At 43.0% G+C, this 21,099-nt stretch overlaps 1 protein-coding gene across 1 annotated transcript in view; it reads left to right on the top strand.

Moving 5' to 3' along the window:
* Positions 1 to 9,589, top strand: part of ANP32B (acidic nuclear phosphoprotein 32 family member B) — a 39,842-nt gene extending 30,253 nt beyond the window's left edge. The window contains exons 5-7 of the mRNA XM_012802411.2: positions 5,325 to 5,434; positions 6,301 to 6,370; positions 9,006 to 9,589. Coding sequence (XP_012657865.1) covers positions 5,325 to 5,434; positions 6,301 to 6,370; positions 9,006 to 9,073 — 248 coding nt within the window. The 3' untranslated portion in view covers positions 9,074 to 9,589. The remainder of the gene's footprint in view (positions 1 to 5,324; positions 5,435 to 6,300; positions 6,371 to 9,005) is intronic.
* The last annotated feature ends 11,510 nt before the right edge of the window (positions 9,590 to 21,099 follow it).

Consider the following 21,099-nt stretch of genomic DNA (forward strand, 5'->3'; position numbering starts at 1 on the left):
CTATTTTTTGGTTGCAGCCGTCATTGTTGTTTGGCGGGTCCGGGCTGGGGATTCGAACCCGTCACCTTAGGTATACGTGGCTGGCGCCTTAGCCTGTTGAGCTATAGGCGCCAAGCCTTTCTGTTTTCTTAATGAAGGCTTCCAATGCTATAAATTTCCTCTTTAGATTGCCTTTGCAGTATCCTACACGTTTTGATAATTTGTGTCTTCGTTATCATTTTGTTTCAAAAATTTTGTGATTTTCTTCTTAATCTCCTCTTTGACCCAGCTATCATTCAGCCTAAGATTAGTTTCCATGACTTTGAGTATGAAGATTCCTGTTACTATTGCGTTCAACTTTTATTCCATGGTGGTCTGTGAAATACAAGGAATAATTTCTATTCTTTTAAATTTGCTGGGGTTAGACTTGTGTCATAGGATGTGACCTATTTTAGAGGATGACCCGTGGACTGATGAGAATAATGTATATTTAGTTTCATTAGGATGAAATGTTAAGTAGAGGTCTGTAAAGTCCATTTGTTCTGGGGTCAGGTTTAAGTCTAATATTTCTTTGTTTAGTTTCTTGGAGGATCTATCCAAAACTGCCAAAGGGGTGCTAAAATCTCTAACTATTATAGTACAGGAAGATATCAAGTTGTTCATATCCATTAGGGTTTGCTTTATAAATTGTGGAGCATTCCGGTAGGTTGCATAAATGTTAATTATCAAAATTTCTTCATGTTGTGTGTTTCCTTGACAAATATGTAGTGACCATCCTTATCTTTATCTTTGTTGGTTTAAAGCCAATCATATCTGCAACTAAAATTGTAACCCATGCTCTTTTCTGGTTTCCATTTGCCTGTATTATAGATGTCCATCCCTCACTGTCAGTCTTATTTTTATCCTTTAAGGTAAGATGAAATTCTTTTCTTGTATGCAGTAGATATCTAGTCTCAGTTTATGTATCCAGACAGCCAGTCTGTGCATCTTTAGAGGACAGTTTATAAACCATCCACATTAATTGAGAGAATTGATAAGCCTGGTTGTGTTTTGGGTGTCATGATTTTCGGATGTCCAGTGGACATTTTTAATCCTTTCAACACTGTGGAAGTTTGGTTTTGTTCAAAAATTTCTGAGTGAGTTTACTTTGGTGGTAGAGCATTGTGCTGGGTATTATGGAAGATGGGTCTGAGAATATCCTGGAGAGCTGATTTAGTTATGGCAAATTTCTTCAAAATGTCTATGTCATTAAAGTATTTGATTTCTCCATCACAAATGAAACTCAGTTTAGCTGAATACAGGATCCTGGGCTGAAAATTGTTTTGTTTTAGGGGATTGAAAGTGAATGACCATCCTCTTCTGGCTTGAAACTTTCCAGCTGAGAGATCTGCAGTCATTCTGGTATTTCTCCCTTTGTAGGTGATACTTTTTTTGCTTCTGGCTGTTTGTAGAATTTTCTCTTTGGTCTTAACTTTGGAAAAGTTAATCACAATGTTTCTAGGAGATGCTTTTTTTGGATTGAGTCTTGCTGGGGTTCTGAAACTGTCTACTATCTGAATTTCTGTATCTCTTGCAATCTTGGGAAATTCTCCATAATCTCTTGGAGTAGAGCATCTGTACCTTTAGGACTATCTTCTTCTTTAGAAATTCTTATAAGACGAATGTTTGATATTTTAAAGTGATCCCACAAATCTCTCAGGGAATGATCAATTTTTGCTCTCCATTTGCCTGCCTCTTTGAGCGTTTGGGAATGTTCAAAAGTTTTGTCTTCAGTTTCAGAGATCTTTTCCTCTGCCTGGTCAACTCTATTACTGAAGGATTCTACTGTATTTTGGAGCTCCTTTACTAACATTTTCATCTCCTTGAGCTCTGCTATCCCTTTTTCTCATTATATCCATATCTTTGGTGACTGTCTGAATTCATTCTTTTTTTGTTGTTGTTAATTTCTTGAAACAACTTTAGAACACCTCTTTGGATTTCAGTTTCTATCTTTTCTTCCATTCTGTTCATCTTATTTGCCATCCATATTCTGAATTCGATTTCTGACATTTTAGCTATTTGTCTATGCATGGCACCTTCAGTTGTATCTCCTTTGTCATTCCTTGGGGGGTTGATTTACTCTGGTTATTAATGTTGCCATAGTTCTTCTGTTGGTTCCACACCATGCTTATTTTCCACTGTTTGGTTAGAAGAACTGGTAGGGTGAGATTGAATTGGGGTTCCCAGGTAATAGAGATAATCAATCCCTTACCAAAGTGCTCAGCTTTGTAACTGTGGCTTATCTACTACAGCCTTACAAAGGCCCCTTTCAGAGTTTTGGCCAGAGACTCTGAGGACCTACTTGGTGAGATAGCGCAAACTAGCTCTGTTTCTTTTCTTCTTTTTTTTTTAACTAGAGACAGAGTTTCACTTTACCACTCTTGGTAGAGTGCTGTGGCATCACAGCTCAAAACAACCTCCAGCTCTTGGGCTTAGCTGATTCTCTTGCCTCAGCCTCCTGAGTAGCTGGGACTACAGTCTCCCACCACAACACCTGGCTATTTTTTTGTTGCAGTTTTGGCCAGGGCCAAGTTCAAACCCACTACCCTATGTATACGGAGCCAGTGCCCTACTCACTGAGCCACGGGCACTGCTGTCTAGTTCTGTGTTCATCTCAGCCAACCTCTACCCTATCCTAAGAAGCTATAGTATTAGATTTAGATCTCGGCTGTGAAGAGGTGCAGGCAGCTCTAGCACCCAGCCCCCACCCTACAGTTCTTTTCCGCTACAGAATTTTGAAGGTCAGCCTCAGAGTGTCCCCAGGTGTACAGCCCCAGACATTAGTTTCATTTAAATGGTCTTAGTCAGTGAAACCCTGCTCAAAAGAGAGGGGTCCAAGGGTCTCCAACAGCACAATTAGAGCCAGGGATCCACTCCCCTGCCCGTCAGACTCAGTCCACACTGTTGTTCACTTCTTTGCTCAGAGGCCCAGTTGGAGCTGGGGTCCACGCTCAACAAGTCCACACTCAACAAGCCTCTGTTTGCCAGTCCAGTTGGAGTCAGGGGACCACACCCCTGCCCACCAGTCTCAGTCTACACCTGGAAAGTCTCTGTTAGCCAACTGTGTTGGAGTCAGGGGACCACGGTCCACCTGCAGGGCTCAGCCAACACCCAGCAAGCCTCTGCTTGAGGGTTCTGTTGCAGTTGGGACCACTCCCTTGCCCTCAGGTCTCAATACACACTTGCAAGCCTCTGCTCACAGGCCCAACTGGGGCTGGGGTCCAGTCCTGCCTGCCAAACTCAGGCTACACCAGGCAGCCACTCTTCTGCTGTGGGTGCTGTCAGAGCCAGGGGTTCTGCACCCTCCCACTCCTGCCAGACACAGCCTAAACCAAGGGTCAGCACCACCAATGGCCAGGCAAAATCATAACCAGGGGACTGCTCCTCATCCCACCGAGTGTCCCTTTCTTCCCCACTAGCCACAAATTCTGTTCTGATGGTTGGCAGTCCACACTATGCCCAGATCTCTCAGGACAAGACCACATACTCTGTCCTTTGCAGGGGGCAGAACTTCAGATCACCATTCGAGGGGGGAAGGGTGGCCTGGGAGTTTCGAATTATGGGGGAAAATATCTGTTGAGTTTAATGCCCAGCAGGGTGATGTCTCAGTTTATAAGTGGGACCTCCTGGAGAAAGAGACCTGGTGTTCAGCAGTGCTCTCCAGTGAAGTAAAATGAGAGGTGTTTTGTTCACTGCTCGCTAGAAACAGCCCCTAGAGAGCCCCTGGCAGGCCTCCTGCTTGGGGAAGGGGTCTCCCATCCTCTAGTCCATAGGCTTTGTACCTGTAATTTGTTTTCTTGAATGCTCTTCCTTGGAGTTACAGCTTGCCAAACTTCTCTCTTGACTCGGCTCCCCACCTTTGTCTTCATAGAATCTGATTCTGTCCCGTTTTTGTACCTCTGGTCAGGAGCCTCTGTGGAGGGTTGCTACTAGTCAGCCATCTTCCTAGAATCCTGCACCACCCCCACCCCCCACTTTCAAATGTTTATGTCCCTTACTCCCTTCTGCATGTTTCCAGTTTTTCCTAAATACCATTTGTGCTTGTTGTACAATTAGGTTCGCCTTAAAAAAAGTAGAGTAGCCACATGTGCAGGACCCTATAAAGGAAATTAATCCTTAGAGACTACAGCGCAGTTCCTGAAAGCAAAGATCAATCAGACGACAAATATTTGAGTGTTTCCTTTGTGCCAGGCACTGTGGAAAATAATAGTTTAAAAAAACAGAACACAAGCTAGATACAGTGGCGTGGACCTTTAGTCCCAGGCTGAGGTGGGAGGATGACTTAAGGAATCAACATAGCAAGAACAACATAGCAAGACCATGTGTCAACAAAGAAAAAAAGAAAGAAAGAAAAGAAACAACCAGACATGGTTCCTTTAGAGCTTACTAAAAAGAAAAAATTTAATCATTAATAATTGTAAGTGAGCAAAGGATGCTATAGTGAAAAAAACACCAAGTGCTAATACAAGAGAGCCTATCACCTAGGGTTAGTAGGAGATCTGGTAAACCGCCTGAGGAAGTGGTATTGACTTAGACTACAAGGTAGAGTCAGTTAGCCCAGGAGGCAGGAGAGAGCATACCGATTTCTGGGAGCTGGGAGGAGGAAGGACTGCTGTACGTGAATTGGCAAAGATAGAGTGAGACACAGGTGCCTCTTAGCCCTCTGGTCCCCTGAGTCACAGGATTATTATGAGTATGTCTCAAGTTCCTGATTTGAGCACCTGCCTCTGATGGTACTGTTACCCAAGAGAAAGAGCATACTTTTATATATACATGTACTTTTATATATATATATAGAAGTTTTTAAAAAATGAATACTATATATACACTATTATAGATATATATAGTATCCATAACTGCCAGACCCTTTTTTTTTTTTTTTTAACTTTTTGTTATGGAAAATTTCAGGCACTCACAAAGGTAGGAATAATAGTAAAACAAACCCCCATGTTCTCATCACTCAGCTTCAGCAATTACTAGTCATAGCAGATCCTGTTTTATTTCTGTACACCCTACTTTCTTCCCCTAGTCCGTATTCTGAAGCAAATCCCAGCAATTGTATCATTTCATTGGTAAGAACTACAGTGTGTATCTATCCACCAAGATTTCTGGCCTCCTGATTTTATGGGACTAACTACACACTTGGTAGAATGTAGGAAGAAGGTGACTGCAGTTCTTGGTCTTCAGTGATGCTGGTGCAGCCCAATTTTCGTCCTGTGGGCAAACCCACAGATCCCCTGCGCTTCAGTATTTGTGCCATGTAGAACCTCAGAGTTATTCGATGAATTCCTTTGGATTGTTTTCAGAAGGAGAAGATGAAGAGGATGAAGATAGTGAAGAGGAAGAGTTCGATGAAGAAGAGGATGAAGATGAAGACGAAGATGCCGAAGATGAAGATGAAGACAGTTTGGGGGAGGTCAGTAAAGCTGTTTTCTAACCTCTCTATTTGTAACTAAAACATAAGTATGGGTTTCCAAAAGAAGACAAAAGGAAAAAAAGGCCTTCTGAAGAAATCAGTATGCTTATAAGTTCACTAATAATGTGAGTCTAATTAATGTGGCTTTCTTCTGCCTTTTAATAATTACTAAATAGAACACCTACTGAATGCTAACTATAGTGGCTGGCTTTGTAAGGTAAATTTTGGTCCTTTAACTTGGGGAGGAAGGGATGAGTTGAGTATTCAGGGAGGTGATAAAGTGAAAATTTGAGAATTGGCGATATTGAGGGGAAGTGTATATTTACCAAGTCTGAATTTTTTTCTTATATATTCATTTTAATTCAGTAAATATACTATACACCTGCTATGTTAAAGACTTCTATTAAATGGGACTGTGGTCCTGCCTTGAAAGAACAAGTAATCTAGGGCAGTGCCTGTGGCTCAAGGAGTAGGGTGCCAGCCCCATATGCTGGAGGTGGTAGGTTCAAACCCAGCCCCAGGCAAAAAAAAAAAAAAAAGAATAAGTAATCTAGTTTATGGGACATCCAGTAATGAAATAACCCCAAGGAAATGAATGTTGTAGGAGGAAGGAGAAAGTAGTTGCTTGACTTAACTCTCAAGGTTTGAGAAACTGGCAGAGAAATTTAGTTGTCATCAGGAAAGTATGTATCACTGAGGGTTTAAGTTTCTTGTTTTTCTTAAGAAAACTTTTTAAACTAAGCTCACTAAAGAAAATCAACATGTCTCAGTACATCTAATATAGATAGGTTCATTTGCATAGTGTATTTTTCTTTGTACTCAGTTTGGCAGATTTTAATAATGTTATGCTATTTGCCATTCTTTAGGAAGAAGAATTCGGACTTGATGGAGAATTTGATGAAGATGAAGAAGATGAAGATGAGGATGAGGATGAAGGTGGGTATAACATATGTACTTTGATTGTCCTTAGTTAAAAATTAGAGAAAATGTCCATTATTTAGAATTTGATATCACTGAGAAAAAAAAAATAAAATGCCCCTGGCCCTGGTGGTCTACATACACACACACACAGAATCCTGTCACTGCATCTTTGTTGGTGCAGCCTCTCTGCTGCTACAGCAATTAATGCCTGTCTGAAGGCAGGAGACCTCTCAGATTTTAATCTTCATGTTTTAGTGCATTTTTAGACCTCGTTAATTGGTTTACTGCCCAGTGTAAGATTTCTGTGTTTGGAGTTGTTTCATTTAAAAAAGGCTTAATGGAATCATCATTTTTCATGATATATAAATACCATCTTTCGAGTTTTATCAGTGTTACTCTTTTCTTTACCACAAGACTAGATTTAGTAGTAGATGTTACTAAACACTCATTGAAAGTACTGGGTATTGGCTGGGCGTGGCGGCTCAATGCCTGTAATCCCAGCACTTGGGAGGCCGAGGCAGATGGATTGCCTGAGCTCATAGCATAGACTAGCTTGAGCCAGAGTGAGACCTTGTATCTAAGAAACAGCTGGGGCTCAGCGCCTGTGGCTCAAGTGGCTAAGGCGCCAGCCACATACACCTAAGGTGGCGGGTTCAAATCCCCAACCTGGCCCGCCAAACAACAATGATGACTGCAACCAAAAAATGGCCGGGCGCTGTGGTGGGCACCCGTAGTCCCAGCTACTTGGGAGGCTGAGGCAGGAGACTCGCTTGAACCCAGGAGTTGGAGGTTACTGTGAGCGTGATGCCATGGCACTCTACCCAGGGGGATAGCTTGAGGCTCCATCTCAAAAAAAAAAAAAACAGCTGGGCGTCGTAGTGGACGCCTGTAGTCCTAGCTACTTGGGAGGCTGAGGCAAGAGAATCGCTTAAGCCCAAGAGTTTGAGGTTGCTGTGAGCTATGATACTACAGCACTCTACCAAGGGTGACAAAGTGAAACTCTGTCTCAAAAAAGGAAAAAAACGGTAGTACCAGCTATCTTATCTTTGTGCAATGGCAGTATCATAGCCATTGAGGTTTATCCAAGGTGCAGTTGTTGCTAATTAAAAGTACAGGTTCTTGTGGTTGTTTAGATCTCAGAGAACCAGTTTGCTTTGCTTTCCTTTGGTTCATACTTTCTTAGCATCCAGTCTGTGCCAGGCACTGGACTAAATTTATACTAGATACCGTGTTTCCCCAAAAATAAGACCTACCCAAAAAATAAGCCCTAGCAGGATTTCTTTTTTTTTTTTTTTTTTGAGACAGAGCCTCAAGCTGTCCCCCTGGGCAGAGTGCCGTGGCATTACAGCTCACAGCAACCTCCAACTCCTGGGCTCAAGCGAGTCTCCTGCCTCCGCCTCCCAAGTAGCTGGGACCACAGGCGCCCGCCACAACGCCTGGCTATTTTTTGGTTGCAGCTGCCATTGTTGTTTGGCGGGTCCGGGGCTGGGGATTCGAACTGGCCACCTTAGGTGTACGTGGCTGGTGCCTTAGCCGGTTGAGCTATAGGCGCCGAGCCCCTAGCAGGATTTCTAAGCATTTGTTAAATATAAGCCCTACCCTGATAATAAGACCTAGTGATAGGCATGGCTATGCAGTGTATCTGCATAGCCACGCCATGCATTTCCAAGTGGAGCAGTAAGGAAGACTGGAATACCTTTATCTGCCACAGCTCCTTTTTCTGAGCCATTAGCACTTGTGCAGGTGCGCATGTGGTAACCATAGTTGCAGGCATCCTATGGCGCACTTGCGAACAGCTGGGAGAAAAGAGTTCACGCATCACTAGCGCCAGCCCCACCAACAAGGTCAGCTCCCCCGTCAGGTTCCAGAAGAAGGTGACTTAACTGTATTTGAATAAATGTAGATTGTTGTATTATACTTAATAAAAATAAGACATCCTCTGAAAATAAGCCCTAGTGTGTCTTCTTGAGAAAAAATAAATATAAGATAGTATCTTTTTTGGAGGGAAACACGGTACTACACTGATTAGGACTTTTTCACTGCCTTCAAGGAGCTTTTTAGAACGTGACATAGATTTAGTTAATTTCACTAAAATAACTGAAGTTTTATGAATTAGAAAAAACAACTATGTACATATCTTATGTCTCAAATATATAAATATTCAAAGATACCCTGTTTTATTACTATTAATTTGCTACAATTTGAGTCTTAGCCATGTTCCTTGCTAATTGCTTTGGATGTTATCTAATTCTCAGAGCAACTCTTTCAAGTTAGTACTATTGTCCCCATTTTATAAAGGAAGAAGCAGGTTCGAAAAAGATTAAGCTTGTCTAAGGTCACTTGTAAATAAGTATGTCTAATTGGAAGGTCCAACAGCTTTAAGAAAAATAAGAAATATTCAGAAGAAAAGAACTTAAAAATGAGAAAACTGAGTTAACTGTGCTGTATGAGTTGAGGGACTGCTGTGCATTTTGCCCTTGATGGTTCTATAGTTACCTCTTGTACTTAATCAATAATCTTTTAATCTGGTCAGGGTTACATTCTTTTTTTCTAATTTCCCAACCATCAAGAAGTTTGTTGTTGTTGCCATTAGCCTTAGCCAAAGCCAAATGCCTTTCCAATTGTCTCAAAGTCAATTTTTGTTATACAGAGGAGGAAGAAAACTGTAAAGGTGAAAAGAGGAAGAGAGAAACAGATGATGAAGGAGAAGATGATTAAGACCCCAAATGACCTGCAAAATCAGAACTGTTCAGTATTGGTTGGACTGCTCATGGATTTGGTAGCTGTTTAAAAAAAAAAAAAAAAAAAGATAGCTGTGATACAAACCCCAGGACACCCACCCACCCAAAGAGCCAAAGAATAGTTCCTGTGACATTCCACCTTCCTCTATTTAGTCCCTCTTGGTAATCCACCACCAAGCTTGGGGACTTCACCCCAACAAAATTGTAAGCCTTGTTAGGTTTTTGTGTAAGACTCTTGCTGTAGCGTGGATAGCTGTGATTGGTGAGTCAACTGTCTGTGGCTACCAGTTACGCCGAGATTGTAACAGCATTTTTACTTTCTGTACAACAAAAAAGCTTTGTAAATAAAATCTTAACATTTTGCGTCTGTTTTTTCATGCTTTTCTTTTTAATGGTTTTTTTGTTTTGTTTTGTTTTTACATTAGGATATTTTATGTGACAACCGCCAAAAAAGTATTTTTAAGAATTTAAGTGAAATAAACACGTTACTCTTTGGTAAAGCCTAATTGTATGCTTACATTTTTAAATTAGACTTAATTGTAAGCTCATATTAAAATACAGTAAAGAACTGGTATCTTTGGCATTTTTATATTAGTGGTTATTAAGGTGAATTACACAAGTGTGTAGGATTTTTGAGTGTTTAAATCTGTCCCTTGAAAACCCAGGAGTTTGAGGTTGCAGTGAGCTATAATAATAATGCTACTGTGCTCCAGCCTGGGCCACAGAATGAGACCCTCTCTGTAAATTAATTCTCATTCTTGATGACTGGGAGTAAGTCTTTGAGGTAGACTTTTAAAGCCTAATGTTTGAAATTGAATATTCTGGGAGCCCTTGAAAACCAGTAACATAATATTAGGTTCAAGCAATTTAAGGAAAAGAGGATACTATAAAGGAAAAAGCGTTTACTAGAGTCCTAAGAGATCTGAATTTACTTCTGGCTCTGCCACTGATTTTCTTGTGACCTTGTATTGACCTCTGGGTGGCCTCCCAGTCTGTTAAATTGAGGGGGTGTAATCAGATGGCTTCTGAAGTTTCTTGCATCTCTGATGTTCTATGACCCTCTCTGACAGGAAGGTCTGAAGAGGGAAAAATGGGCTTTGTACCAAGGCTGAAGCATGGAGGGTTTGACTGATGGGTGAACCAGAGTATGGTTTGTTATCAAGGCAGGCGTTGCTAAGGAAGAACGACACGTGAAAAGCCTCACTAAGCAGTGGGTAGACACTGCCTGAGGTCAGTTCAGCTATGGCAGAAGATGGAATTTTTCTCTGTTCCTACAAATCTTAAAAGCATTTGGGAAAGGAAAAGGATATTCTGCAGTTTGAGCCATTTAATGAAAGTAGGTGTATGACTGTGTTATCAACAGTATTTTTCCTTTTTACGTGGGAGATTTGAGGATTACGTTAGTAAACTTCAGCTTTATCTCTTAGAATGGGTGAAGTTTTTATGCTGATAAAAGCAATATGAAATTGGAATCTAATTTGAATTTGCAGCCTGAAAAAGTTACGTACTCTCAGTGGAACCTTCTAATCCTATACTTTTAAAATCTGAGTCTTCCATAGGGTTTTAAATGGAGTTTACTTTTTACAAAGGAAATACAAGAAAATTGAATCTGACTTCTGGTTTAAGTGATATTATTTTGTTTTCCTCAACCACAGGCCCTATTTGCCATTTGGCAAACCTTCAATATATTGTAAATAGTTTCTTCTGTAGCATTGGTGTCCTTAAGGTCTTGCTTATGTTGTCAAATATCAAACATGGTGACTTTTATTTTTCTTGTTTTGTCTCCTTTTCAGAACTTTCTGGTACCAAGCACCTAGGATATGCTAGTCTCATTGGCTGGGTGAGAGGGAAGGGGAATTGGGTTAAAGAAACAGGCCAGCTCATAGTAACTAGTAAGGAAGAAAAGGCATCAGCACATGAATCATGTTGCACTAGGACCTAGGTACAAAAGGTCCCAGTAAGTATTGGTGTAGTTCAGAGGCTGGAGAGGTGGTGGTAGGAGGGTTAGGGAAAGTTCATTCATAGAGAGCAAAGTATTTGAGTTATACATGCAAGTATCAAAAAGGACTTAGGAATAGAGAAAAGGGAATACCATGGTAAGCAGAGGTCAAAGGTAGGAAATTGCTGAATGCATTTATATACAAATAAATTTGACTAAAGAAAGAGAAAAAAAAGAGAGGAAAGTTGTGACTAGAGAAGTAATTTGTACCCTTCTAGCAGACCTGGAAGGTCAAATCTTTTCTTGTGCATTTCCCTTGTGTAAAACATCAGCTTAGCCTTCTACATGTGGCCAGTGAGGATGTTTAAGGGATTATTAGCCCTTGGATTGATTCCATTCATTATGGTTTTTTTCCTTTTAAAATTATCAGCTTTTAGCATGATCCTGCCCTCTAGGAGAGTCTGAGAGGTTCAGCTGTTCTCAGCTAAAAAGTGTTTTAAAATTCTCAGACAAGCAAGCTTTTTGGTGATGAAGTCAGAGAGCAAGACCATATTTTTAGAGTTGTCTCCCATGTGAAAAAGAACATATTGAGAGCATTTGCTTCTAGTTTCTGTGGCAAATCCAGTAAAGTTGACCAACCAAGGGACTATTACAAATTGGTCAACATAAGAAACTAGGCCTATTGTACTGATACGTACATGTGGTACACATCTGGTTTGTGAAAATTAGGTCAACTTGTAATCAGGGAGATGCTCAACTGTGGTTTGTTGTTTTTTTTTTAAGAGTTTCACTTTGTCACTCTTGGTAGAGTGCTGTAGTGTCACAGCTCACAGCAACCTCCAACTCTTGGGCTTAGGTGATTCTCCTGCCTCAGCCTCCTTTAAAAGGTTGAAGCCATTGCTTATTGTTGAGATGGGACACTGAGGCACAGGAGAGGGTCCAGAACTGGCCCAAGCTGTCCTGGTGAAGTAGAAACCACGTAGCCTACCTTGTGCATTTTAGCTCACTCCTGCTGCAGGAATCCAGGCTGTGAAGAGTGACTGACAGCTGCTGGTCTGGAAGGGTACAGACCACCTTGTGTAAGGTAACTAGGACCCCACCCCTTCCACTTCCCACCACCAGGACTCCCAGCTGATTCCCAGCGTTACCATTTGGGCTGCACCACCCTACCACCACCAGACAGAAGCACAGAGGGGATCTTGCCTTATGTGGTGACCTTCCAGTTTTCTCCAGCTCTGTCACATTGTGCTGACATCAGTTTTAATGAGGCTGATACCACTGTGTTGACAGTTTGAAAAAGGAGTCAAGTTACTAGCAGACTTAAACTTCAGCCAGTCAGTTGCTATGCTGGAAAACCACCAAGATTGCAGGAAGTGTAGAAGTTTCTTCCCAGAGCCAATTAGGTCAGCTTTATAATCTCTGATCAAGTGGGTATTTTATAACTTGTTCAGAGAAGGTGGAGAGGGCATATAGACAAAAGGACATTGCCCTTAGAGTTACTGTATATCGTATTACAGGGACTTTACTCCTGGCAGGAGAGGGTTGGAGTATGTGTTCCTGACAGCACTACCCCAGCCCAGCCCTGGGGAAGGAAGGGTAGAGGGGTGGTGAGGATGTCTTCAAACCCGGGATCCAGAATGTTCTACCTGCACCTGGCCATGGGATGGTATTTGACTCCTAGCATCCCCCATCCCAGTCACATCCTTTTTGTGAGCCTCCAGTTCCTCAAATGAAAATCTGAGGCCGAAGCTAAGTGAGCCTGCAGGTTGTTTCAGTTGTACAAATCTGAATGTGGTATACTATGGAATACTGCAAGTCTAACCAGCAGCAAGGGTGCTAGTCGTCACTTACCCTGTTTAGTGACGAGGAGTAAGCATGGGTTTGGGCAAGCAGAAGATAGCAAAGCTGTGTGTTTTAGACTTACAGAAAAGTGAGTGGTGGGAGGCCAGACAAAGGTGCACCCCAGCACTGACCCCAGGGTAACTGCTGTGAGAATATTAGTAAATTGGTCAAACTCGTCAGTCTTGTGGAATTACAGACTCAAGTTAGCATGAGTGAGAGATGTCTGCCACTAATTAGGGATACTTCACACTTGGAGAAGGAAGGGAATAGATGGCCATTTATTAAGAAAGTTTCTCTTTTAGTTCTTAGCTTCCCTACAAAATAATAAAATATAATCCCCATTTTATAGATGTGGAAACTTAAAGATGTAGAGGTGAAGTGCCTCGCCTGAGTCATGTAGCCGGTAATGGCTGGCCCGGCTGGCGTCCTAACCAGCTCTGCCTAAATCCAAAGCTTCCGATCATTCCATATGCTGCTCCCTAGGGCCCTCTGGCTCCTGGCTCAGTTCTGATGAAGTCAGCGGGCCCTAGTCCTCCCTCCTCAGCCTGGGAGCAAAGTACACTAGGTAACACGACCCTGTTGGATCCATAGGTTCAGAACAGTAAGAACAGAGCTAACGTTTTCAGAGTTGGAACCATAAAATACTCAGGGATTCAGGCCAACAGTGAGCACTGCAAATACAACTACTACTCTTTGTGAAAATTTCACATTGTGGGACATAGCCCCACAGTGTACCCCCTTGGTGAACTTGCAAAAGGTCCTTTGCTTGTTAGAACTCAGTGTTTTTCCTTTGTAAACTGGGAATGCCCTGCCCACTCTGAGAAGTGAGACAGTGCTGGGCACCTATGAGAGAGAACTCTGAAGAGCCAGGACAGCTTATGCCATGGACTTCTGTGAGTAACAGACTATGCTAGCGTGCAAATGGCCAGTGCCTGAGCACACAAGGAATCTCTAAAAGTGGTTCTACATACCTGGCACTAGGCCATATGTGCTGGGAGCTGTAGCAACAGCAGTGGGAGAGTTGAAAAGCCAGCATTTAAGCAGATAGGGTGACACAGAACTCAGCAGCCCCAGGAATGGGAATACCTATCAGGACCTTGGCTTTGTTCATTCCAAAGACTGGGTCAGGATCCTCATCTGCTGGGCTCCCTGCTGAGACATCAGCCCATTCCTGTCCCTGCTAACCTGTCCAAAACCTGTTTACACCTTGCAAAGCTCAGGCCTGAGCAGCTGAGCCTGTGACCTATCATGTGTCCCACTTTGGAAGAAAGGGATCTGTGCACCATACACCACAGCTTACGTGGCTGTTTCATGTTCATTGCCTTGTTCAAAGGAAGCCATGAGGATTCTGCCCTCTTTCATACAAGAGAACTAAAGTGCAGGTGACTTGCAAGGTCCCTGAATGAGAGCAAGGCTGACTTTTCTTGCCATCTGCTATTTCTGGGGAAGCCTGGGTGAGGGGGCTAATAGGACTGCTGGGACCAATTCACACACTTGGGGGAAGCTCTTCTCAGAGGGTCCCTGACATGGATGGGGACGTCTGAAACCCAGAGCTCTCCATAATGCAGTTGCTTCCACATGGGGAGACGACAACAACAACAAAAGGAACCAAAGCTGGGTAAATCCAGATTCCCCATGAGAGCTTACCCTGTGTCTCATCAAGGACTGGACTGGGAGCCCTCAGCCCTTGTCCTCTACTACAGCTCAGACGTCCCTACAGCAGATGCTCCTCCAGTGGCTCTTGGCTGGGATGTTTTCAGCGCATGCAGAGTACCCAGGCCCGCTGGTATTAGGTCCACTCCACGTCCTCCCCACTTCCCAGCCATCTGATGTTCCTGCACATTTTACTTTGATTTTGCTCGTGCTGCCTTCTGCCTAAACGTTCTCCACTGGCACCAGGAAAATCTAAAACCAGAGTAAAAGTATTAACCCCCAGATGGCACAGAAGACAGGTGGCTTCCTTCCCTTGGGTTCTCACTTGATGACCATGGTGATTGTCTCTGTGGCCTTGGCACTGTCTGCACTGGTCCCTGTCTCATCTCCCCTGCCAGACAGTGAGCACTCTGATCCATGTGTCTGATTCTTCTGCTGGGCCTATTACACTAGCAGTTGGTGAATGTGCCAGTGACCACATACGTTCGTTTCCTCAGGCCGCCCTAAAAACACTACACACTAGGTGCCTTAAGCAGCAGAAATGGATTGCCTCATAGTTCTGGAGACTAGAACTCCAAAATCAAGATGTTGGTAGCACTGGTTCCTTTCTTTTTCTTTTTTTTGAGATAGTCTCAAGCTGTCGCCCTGGGTAGAGTGCCGCAGCGTCACAGCTCACAGCAACCTCAAACTCAGGCTTAAGCGATTCTCTTGCCTCAACCTCCCAAGTAGCTGGGAATACAGGCACCTGCCACAACGCCTGGCTATTTTTTGGTTGTAGTTGTCACTGTTTGGTGGGCCTGGTCTAGATTTGAACCCACCAGCTCCGGTGTATGTGGCTGGCACCTTAGCCGTTTCAACTATAGGTGCCACGCCAGCGCTGGTTCCTTTTGAGGGCTGTGGCAGGCCTCTCCTTAGCTTGCAGATGGCCATCTCTTTTTGTGGCTCTTTGCATGAATTCTCCATATGTGTGTGTATGTCTGTGTCCAAATTTCCTCTTTTTATAAGGACACTAGTCATTTTGGATTAGGGCCTACCCAATGACCTCATCTTAACCAATTATATCTGTAATGACCCTGTACCTATATACAGTCATATTCTGAGGAGGGGCAGGGAGGGACAGAGCTAGAGGAAATGCCATCTATAGTTGAGAACTCAACGCTGAGTAGGATAGAGCCAGGCAACATGGCAAAGGAATAAAATTCTAGGCAGAAGGAGCAGCCCTCAGCATGTGCAAAGGGAGAGGGCAAGAGCGATGGTCAGTACAGGGGAGCTGATAAGAGAGAAGGTTGGGGAAGTGGGAAAATGAGCCAGTTCAGGGAGAGTCTGGCTTTTATTCTGAGAGCACCCAGGGGTCTTTAAAGCAGGGAAGTGACAGGACTAAAAGGTATTTTTGAAAATGTATGTGGAGCTGTATGGAGATGGTTTGGGAAAGGAGTGGGAGAACAGCAGAGGCAGCAGTCAAAATGAGAACGGGGGCCTGAGCTGGAGAAGTGGGCGGACTGGCAAAAGATTGGTAGGGTCTGGGGTCAGTGAATGGGAAAAGTAAAGACAGACGGCTCGGCACCTGTGGCTCAAGTGGCTAAGGCGCCAGCCACATATACCTAAGGTGGCAGGTTCGAATCCAGCTGGGCTTGCCAATACAACAATGATGGCTGCAACAACAACAACAAAAAAAAAATAGCCAGGCATTGTGGCGGGCGCCTGTGGTCCCAGCTACTTGGGAGGCTGAGGCAGGAGACTCGCTTGAGCCCAGGAGTTGGAGGTTGCTGTGAGCTGTGATGCCACAGCACTCTACCCAGGGGGATAGCTTGAGGCTCTGTCTCAAAAAAAAAAAGAAAGAAAAGTAAAGACAGACACTCAGATCAGACATCTGATCGCGATGGCAGCAGCGCCCAGGTTGGAAAACGAATAGGAGCAGATTGGGGAAAGACGGGTTTTGTCCACTTCTTTATTTTTATTTATTTATCGTAGAGATAGAGTCTCACTTTATCACCCTCAGTAGAGTGCTGTGGCGTCACACAGCTCACAGCAACTTCCAACTCCTGGGCTTAAGCGATTCTCTTGCCTCAGCCTCCCGAGTAGCTGGAACAAAAGGTGCCCGCCACAACGCCCAGCCATTTTTTTGTTGCAGTTTGACAGGTGCTGGGTTTGAACCCGCCACCCTCAGTATATGGGGCTGGTGCCCTACCCGCTGAGCCATAGGCACCGCCCTGTCCACTTCTTTATTAAACAGACACCGGTAAGCACCTCTCCTGTGCCAAGTCATGGAATTGGGGATTTGGGATTCAGCACAGTGTTATCAACTGAAGTTATGGGTATAGACAGGTCACCCAGGGAGAGGGTATAGAATGAGAAAGGGCCCAGAACAGAACCCTGAGGCACCCTGGGGTGTAAGGGAGGAACAGATGAGGAACCTACAGGGCAGCAAGACAAGATGGAGCCATCACAGCCAGAAGAAACCGGGAGAGTATGTTGCTGAAGCCAGTTTAGATGACACTGAAGTGTCATATGTGTCCATGCTTCCACAGCAGCAAGTGAGATAGGCCAGAGGTGGATCATTGCTATCTTTTTGAGAGCAGTTGAAGGGTCTGATGGGTACTCCAACTGGAGAGTTGGGGAAGAGGTGGGAGAGGTAAGTGGAGATAATGAGTATCCCCCAAGAGGACTGGATGTGAAGAGTGAGGAGGAGAGCACCCTGATAGGGGTGCAGGGAGCTTTCTCCACCAAGCTGAAAGACTTGAACATGTCTCGATGCTCATAGGAGATGCCACCTGAATAGAGGAAGTTGAATACACAGGTTTTTCACAAAAGCCTCATGATACCTGGCCAGACACAGTGGCTCAGGCTGGTAATCCCAGCACTCTGGAAGGCCAAGGTGGATTCCTTGAGCTCAGGAGTTCAAGACCAGCCTGAGCAAAAGTGATATCCCGTTTCTACTAAAAACAGTAAAATTAGCCAGGTGGTGTGGCAGGTGCTGGTAGTCCCAGCTACTTGGGAGGCTAAGGCAAGAGGATCACTTGAACCCAGGAGTTTGAGGTTGCTATGAGCTGGACTGACACCATGGCGCTCTAGCCAAGGCAACAGAGCAAGACTCTGCTCAAAAAAAAAAAAAAAAGCTTGGATTGTGGGTATCTGGAAGCATATCCCAATTTTCTACAATAATTCTTAGGGAAAAAAGACCCTTTATACACCTCTTTTACTGTAAGATGAATTTCCCAGGAATGTAACCTTGACACATGTGAATGCTTAACAGTTATGTCAAAAGCTGCAATTAATAAATCTGGAGTATTGTTCCTCTTCTCAATCCCAATTCGAACATGAATGTCTTCTCTAAAATGCAAAGTCCAACCCACACGAATTACCTTTTCACATGAGGTCGATGGTTTCTCTAATACAAAACTCTTAACAGTTTGGTTATAAAGTGCCTGAATTTTATTCAATTTCGTAAAATTCTTGATTGGAAATAAACTTAGCCAGGTATGGTGGTTCACACCTATAATCCCAGCGATTTGGGAGGCTGAGGCAGGAGGATCATGTGAGCCCAGGAGTTTGAGGCTACAGTGAGCTATGATTGTGCCACTGAATTTAAGCCCTAGATGACAGAGCAAGACCTCATCTCTTACAGAGGGGAAAAAACTCAAAAGCACTTACAATTGGAATCGAGGGCAACTTCTTCAATTTGATTAAGAGCAGCGGCAGAAACTCTGTGTTTAACATTACACTACCTGGGGAAAAACTGAATGCTTGCTTTCTAAGATTGGGAACAAGGCAAGGATGCCCACTCTCGTCACTCTCATTCAACCTAGAGCTAGAAATGCTAGCCAGTGCAAAAGGCAAGAAAAGAAAAGGCATACATTTCAGAAAGGAAAAAATAAAACTGTCCCTATTTGAGGATGATAAGATGATCTCGTAGAAAATGCCAAAGAATCTACAAAATAACTCCGAGCATCTATATATTAACACTAATAAATACAGGAAAACCTCTATTAAAAATAGGGGGGGAAAGGTTTTTCCTATAATGCCAGGCCAGCACAGTGGCTCACACCTGTAATCCTAGCACTCCGGGAGGCTGAGGTGGGAGGATTGTTTGAGCTGGGGAGTTTAGGACCAGCTTGAGCAAGAGTGAAACTCCATCTCTACTGAAAATAGAAAAACTAGCAGGGTGTGGTGGCAGGTGCCTGTATTCCCAGCTACTTGGGAAGCTGAAGCAAGAGGATAGTTTGAGCTTGCTGTGAGCTATGACACCATAGAACTCTAGCCTGGGGAAACAGAGTCTGTCTCAAAAAAAAAAAAAGTACAGGGGTGGTGCCTGTGGCTCAGTGAGTAGGGCGCTGGCCCCATATACCAGAGGTGGTGGGTTCAAACCTGGCCCCGGCCAAAAACTGAAGGAAAAAAACCAAAAAACCCCACTAGTTTGGAGGATATTAAACTTAAAAAAAAAAAAAGTACAATGCCATTTTTAATCACTCAATAAATGAAATGTTTGGGTGGAAATCTAACAAAACATATAGAATATTTAATTTTTTTTCATGTACAAGATTTACTATAAAACGCTGATGAAGGAAATCCAAGAATATCTAAACTGAGAGATGTGTATACTGCACTTGTTGGTTGGAAGTTGACATAGTAAAGATGTCAGTTCTTCCCACACTGATACACTGGTTTAACAAATTCCTAAGTTCCAAAAAAGGCTCGGCTCCCATAGCACAGTGGTTATGGCACCAGTCACATACACCAAGGGTGGCAGGTTCGAATCCGACCCAGGTCAGCTAAACGACAATGACAACTGCAACAAAAAAATAGCCGGGCGTTGTAGTGGGCGCCTGTAGTCCCAGCTACTTGGGAGGCTGAGGCAAGAGAATCGCTTGAGCCCAAGAGTTGGAGGTTGTTGGGAGCTGTGACACCACGGTACTCTACTCAGGGCAGCATAGTGAGACTCTGTCTCAAAAAAAAAAAAAGGAAAAAACCAATAAAATCTTTTTCTTGTAGATATAAACAAAAGTATTCTGAAATTTATGTAGAAAAGCAAAGGAATTAGAATAGTGAGAATAATTTCAGCTACTTTGTTAAAATTTAGCTAACTTTAGAAGAATAAAGCAAGAGGAATCAATCGACCCAATTTCAAAACTTACCATATACCTACAGTAATCAAGATGGTCTGGAAATAACACATAGATCAATGGAACAGAATACAGAACCTGGAAATAGTTGCATAGCAAAAAGTCCAACTGATTTCTGACAAAGGTGCAAAAGCAATTCAGTGGAGGAAAAAAATAGTCTTTTCAACAAATAGTTCTGGAGCGATTGGACATCTATGGGCCAAAACTAATCAAACACAAATCTTTGATGTAAGTCTCATAAAAAATTAACTCAAATAGACCCCAGGCTTATATGTCAACATAAAACTATAACACTTTTAGAAAAAAGCATGGGAGAAAACCTTTGGGATGAAGACCGTAAAATTAACCCAAACAGCAAGATTAACAAAAAGAAACACTGATAAACCAGACTTCAACAAAGTCTGGTAACATACTTTGTTAATAATAACATACATATTCTATATGTTTTATTAGATTTCCACCCAAACATTTAATCCTCTTTAATCCTTGTAAAGAGGATTAAAATACAAGCTCCAGTTACAGACTGGGAGAAAATATTTGCAAACCACCTATCTGACAAAGAACTGGTATCTAGAAATACGAAGAACTCCTGACCTCAACAATAAAAAAACAAGGATAGAATTGGAAAATGGGTAATGACATAAAGAGATTTCAGTGTGGAGAATATATGATGGCAAATATATACGTCAAAACATGTTCAACATTATTAACCATTTCAGAAATTCAAATTAAAGCCATGATGAGGCTCGGTGCCTGTGGCTCAAGTGGCTAAGGTGCCAGCCACACACACCTAAGGTGGTGGGTTCAAATCCAGCCCAGGCCTGCCAAACAACAATCATGGCTGCAACAAAAAAATGTCCAGGCGTTGTGGCGGGCGCCTGTAGTCCCAGCTACTTGGGAGGCTGAGGCAGGAGACTTGCTTGAGCCCAGGAGTTGGAGGTTGCTGTGAGCTGGGATGCTGTGGCACTCTACCCAGGGGGACAGCTTGAGGCTCCATCTCAAAAAAAAAGCCTTGATGAGATATCACTATACACCTGTCAGAAAGGGCCAGAAAAAGTGAAAACAGTAAATGCGAGTGAGAATGCAGAGAAACTGTATTAGTTATACGTGGTTAATGAGAATGGTACAGCCACTCTGGAAAACAGCGTGGCAGTTTATTATAAAACTAAACACACAACTACCATATGACCCAGATATTATACTCCAGCTATTATCTCAGAGAAATGAAAACTCATGTTCACACAAAAATCAAATGTCTATAGCAGCTGCATTCATAATAGTCCCCCAAACAACCCATGTCCTTGAACAGGTGAATAGTTAAATAAAATGGGGCGAATCTGCTCCATGAAATACGTGTACTACTCAGCAGTGAAAAGCAACACGCTACTGATACGTACAACAATCTAGGAGAATATCCCACTAGTTTGGAGGATATTAAACTTAAAAAAA

This window comes from Otolemur garnettii, unplaced genomic scaffold, assembly GCF_000181295.1.
Source record: "Otolemur garnettii isolate 467f Iridium unplaced genomic scaffold, OtoGar3 scaffold00014, whole genome shotgun sequence".
Taxonomy (NCBI): domain Eukaryota; kingdom Metazoa; phylum Chordata; class Mammalia; order Primates; family Galagidae; genus Otolemur; species Otolemur garnettii.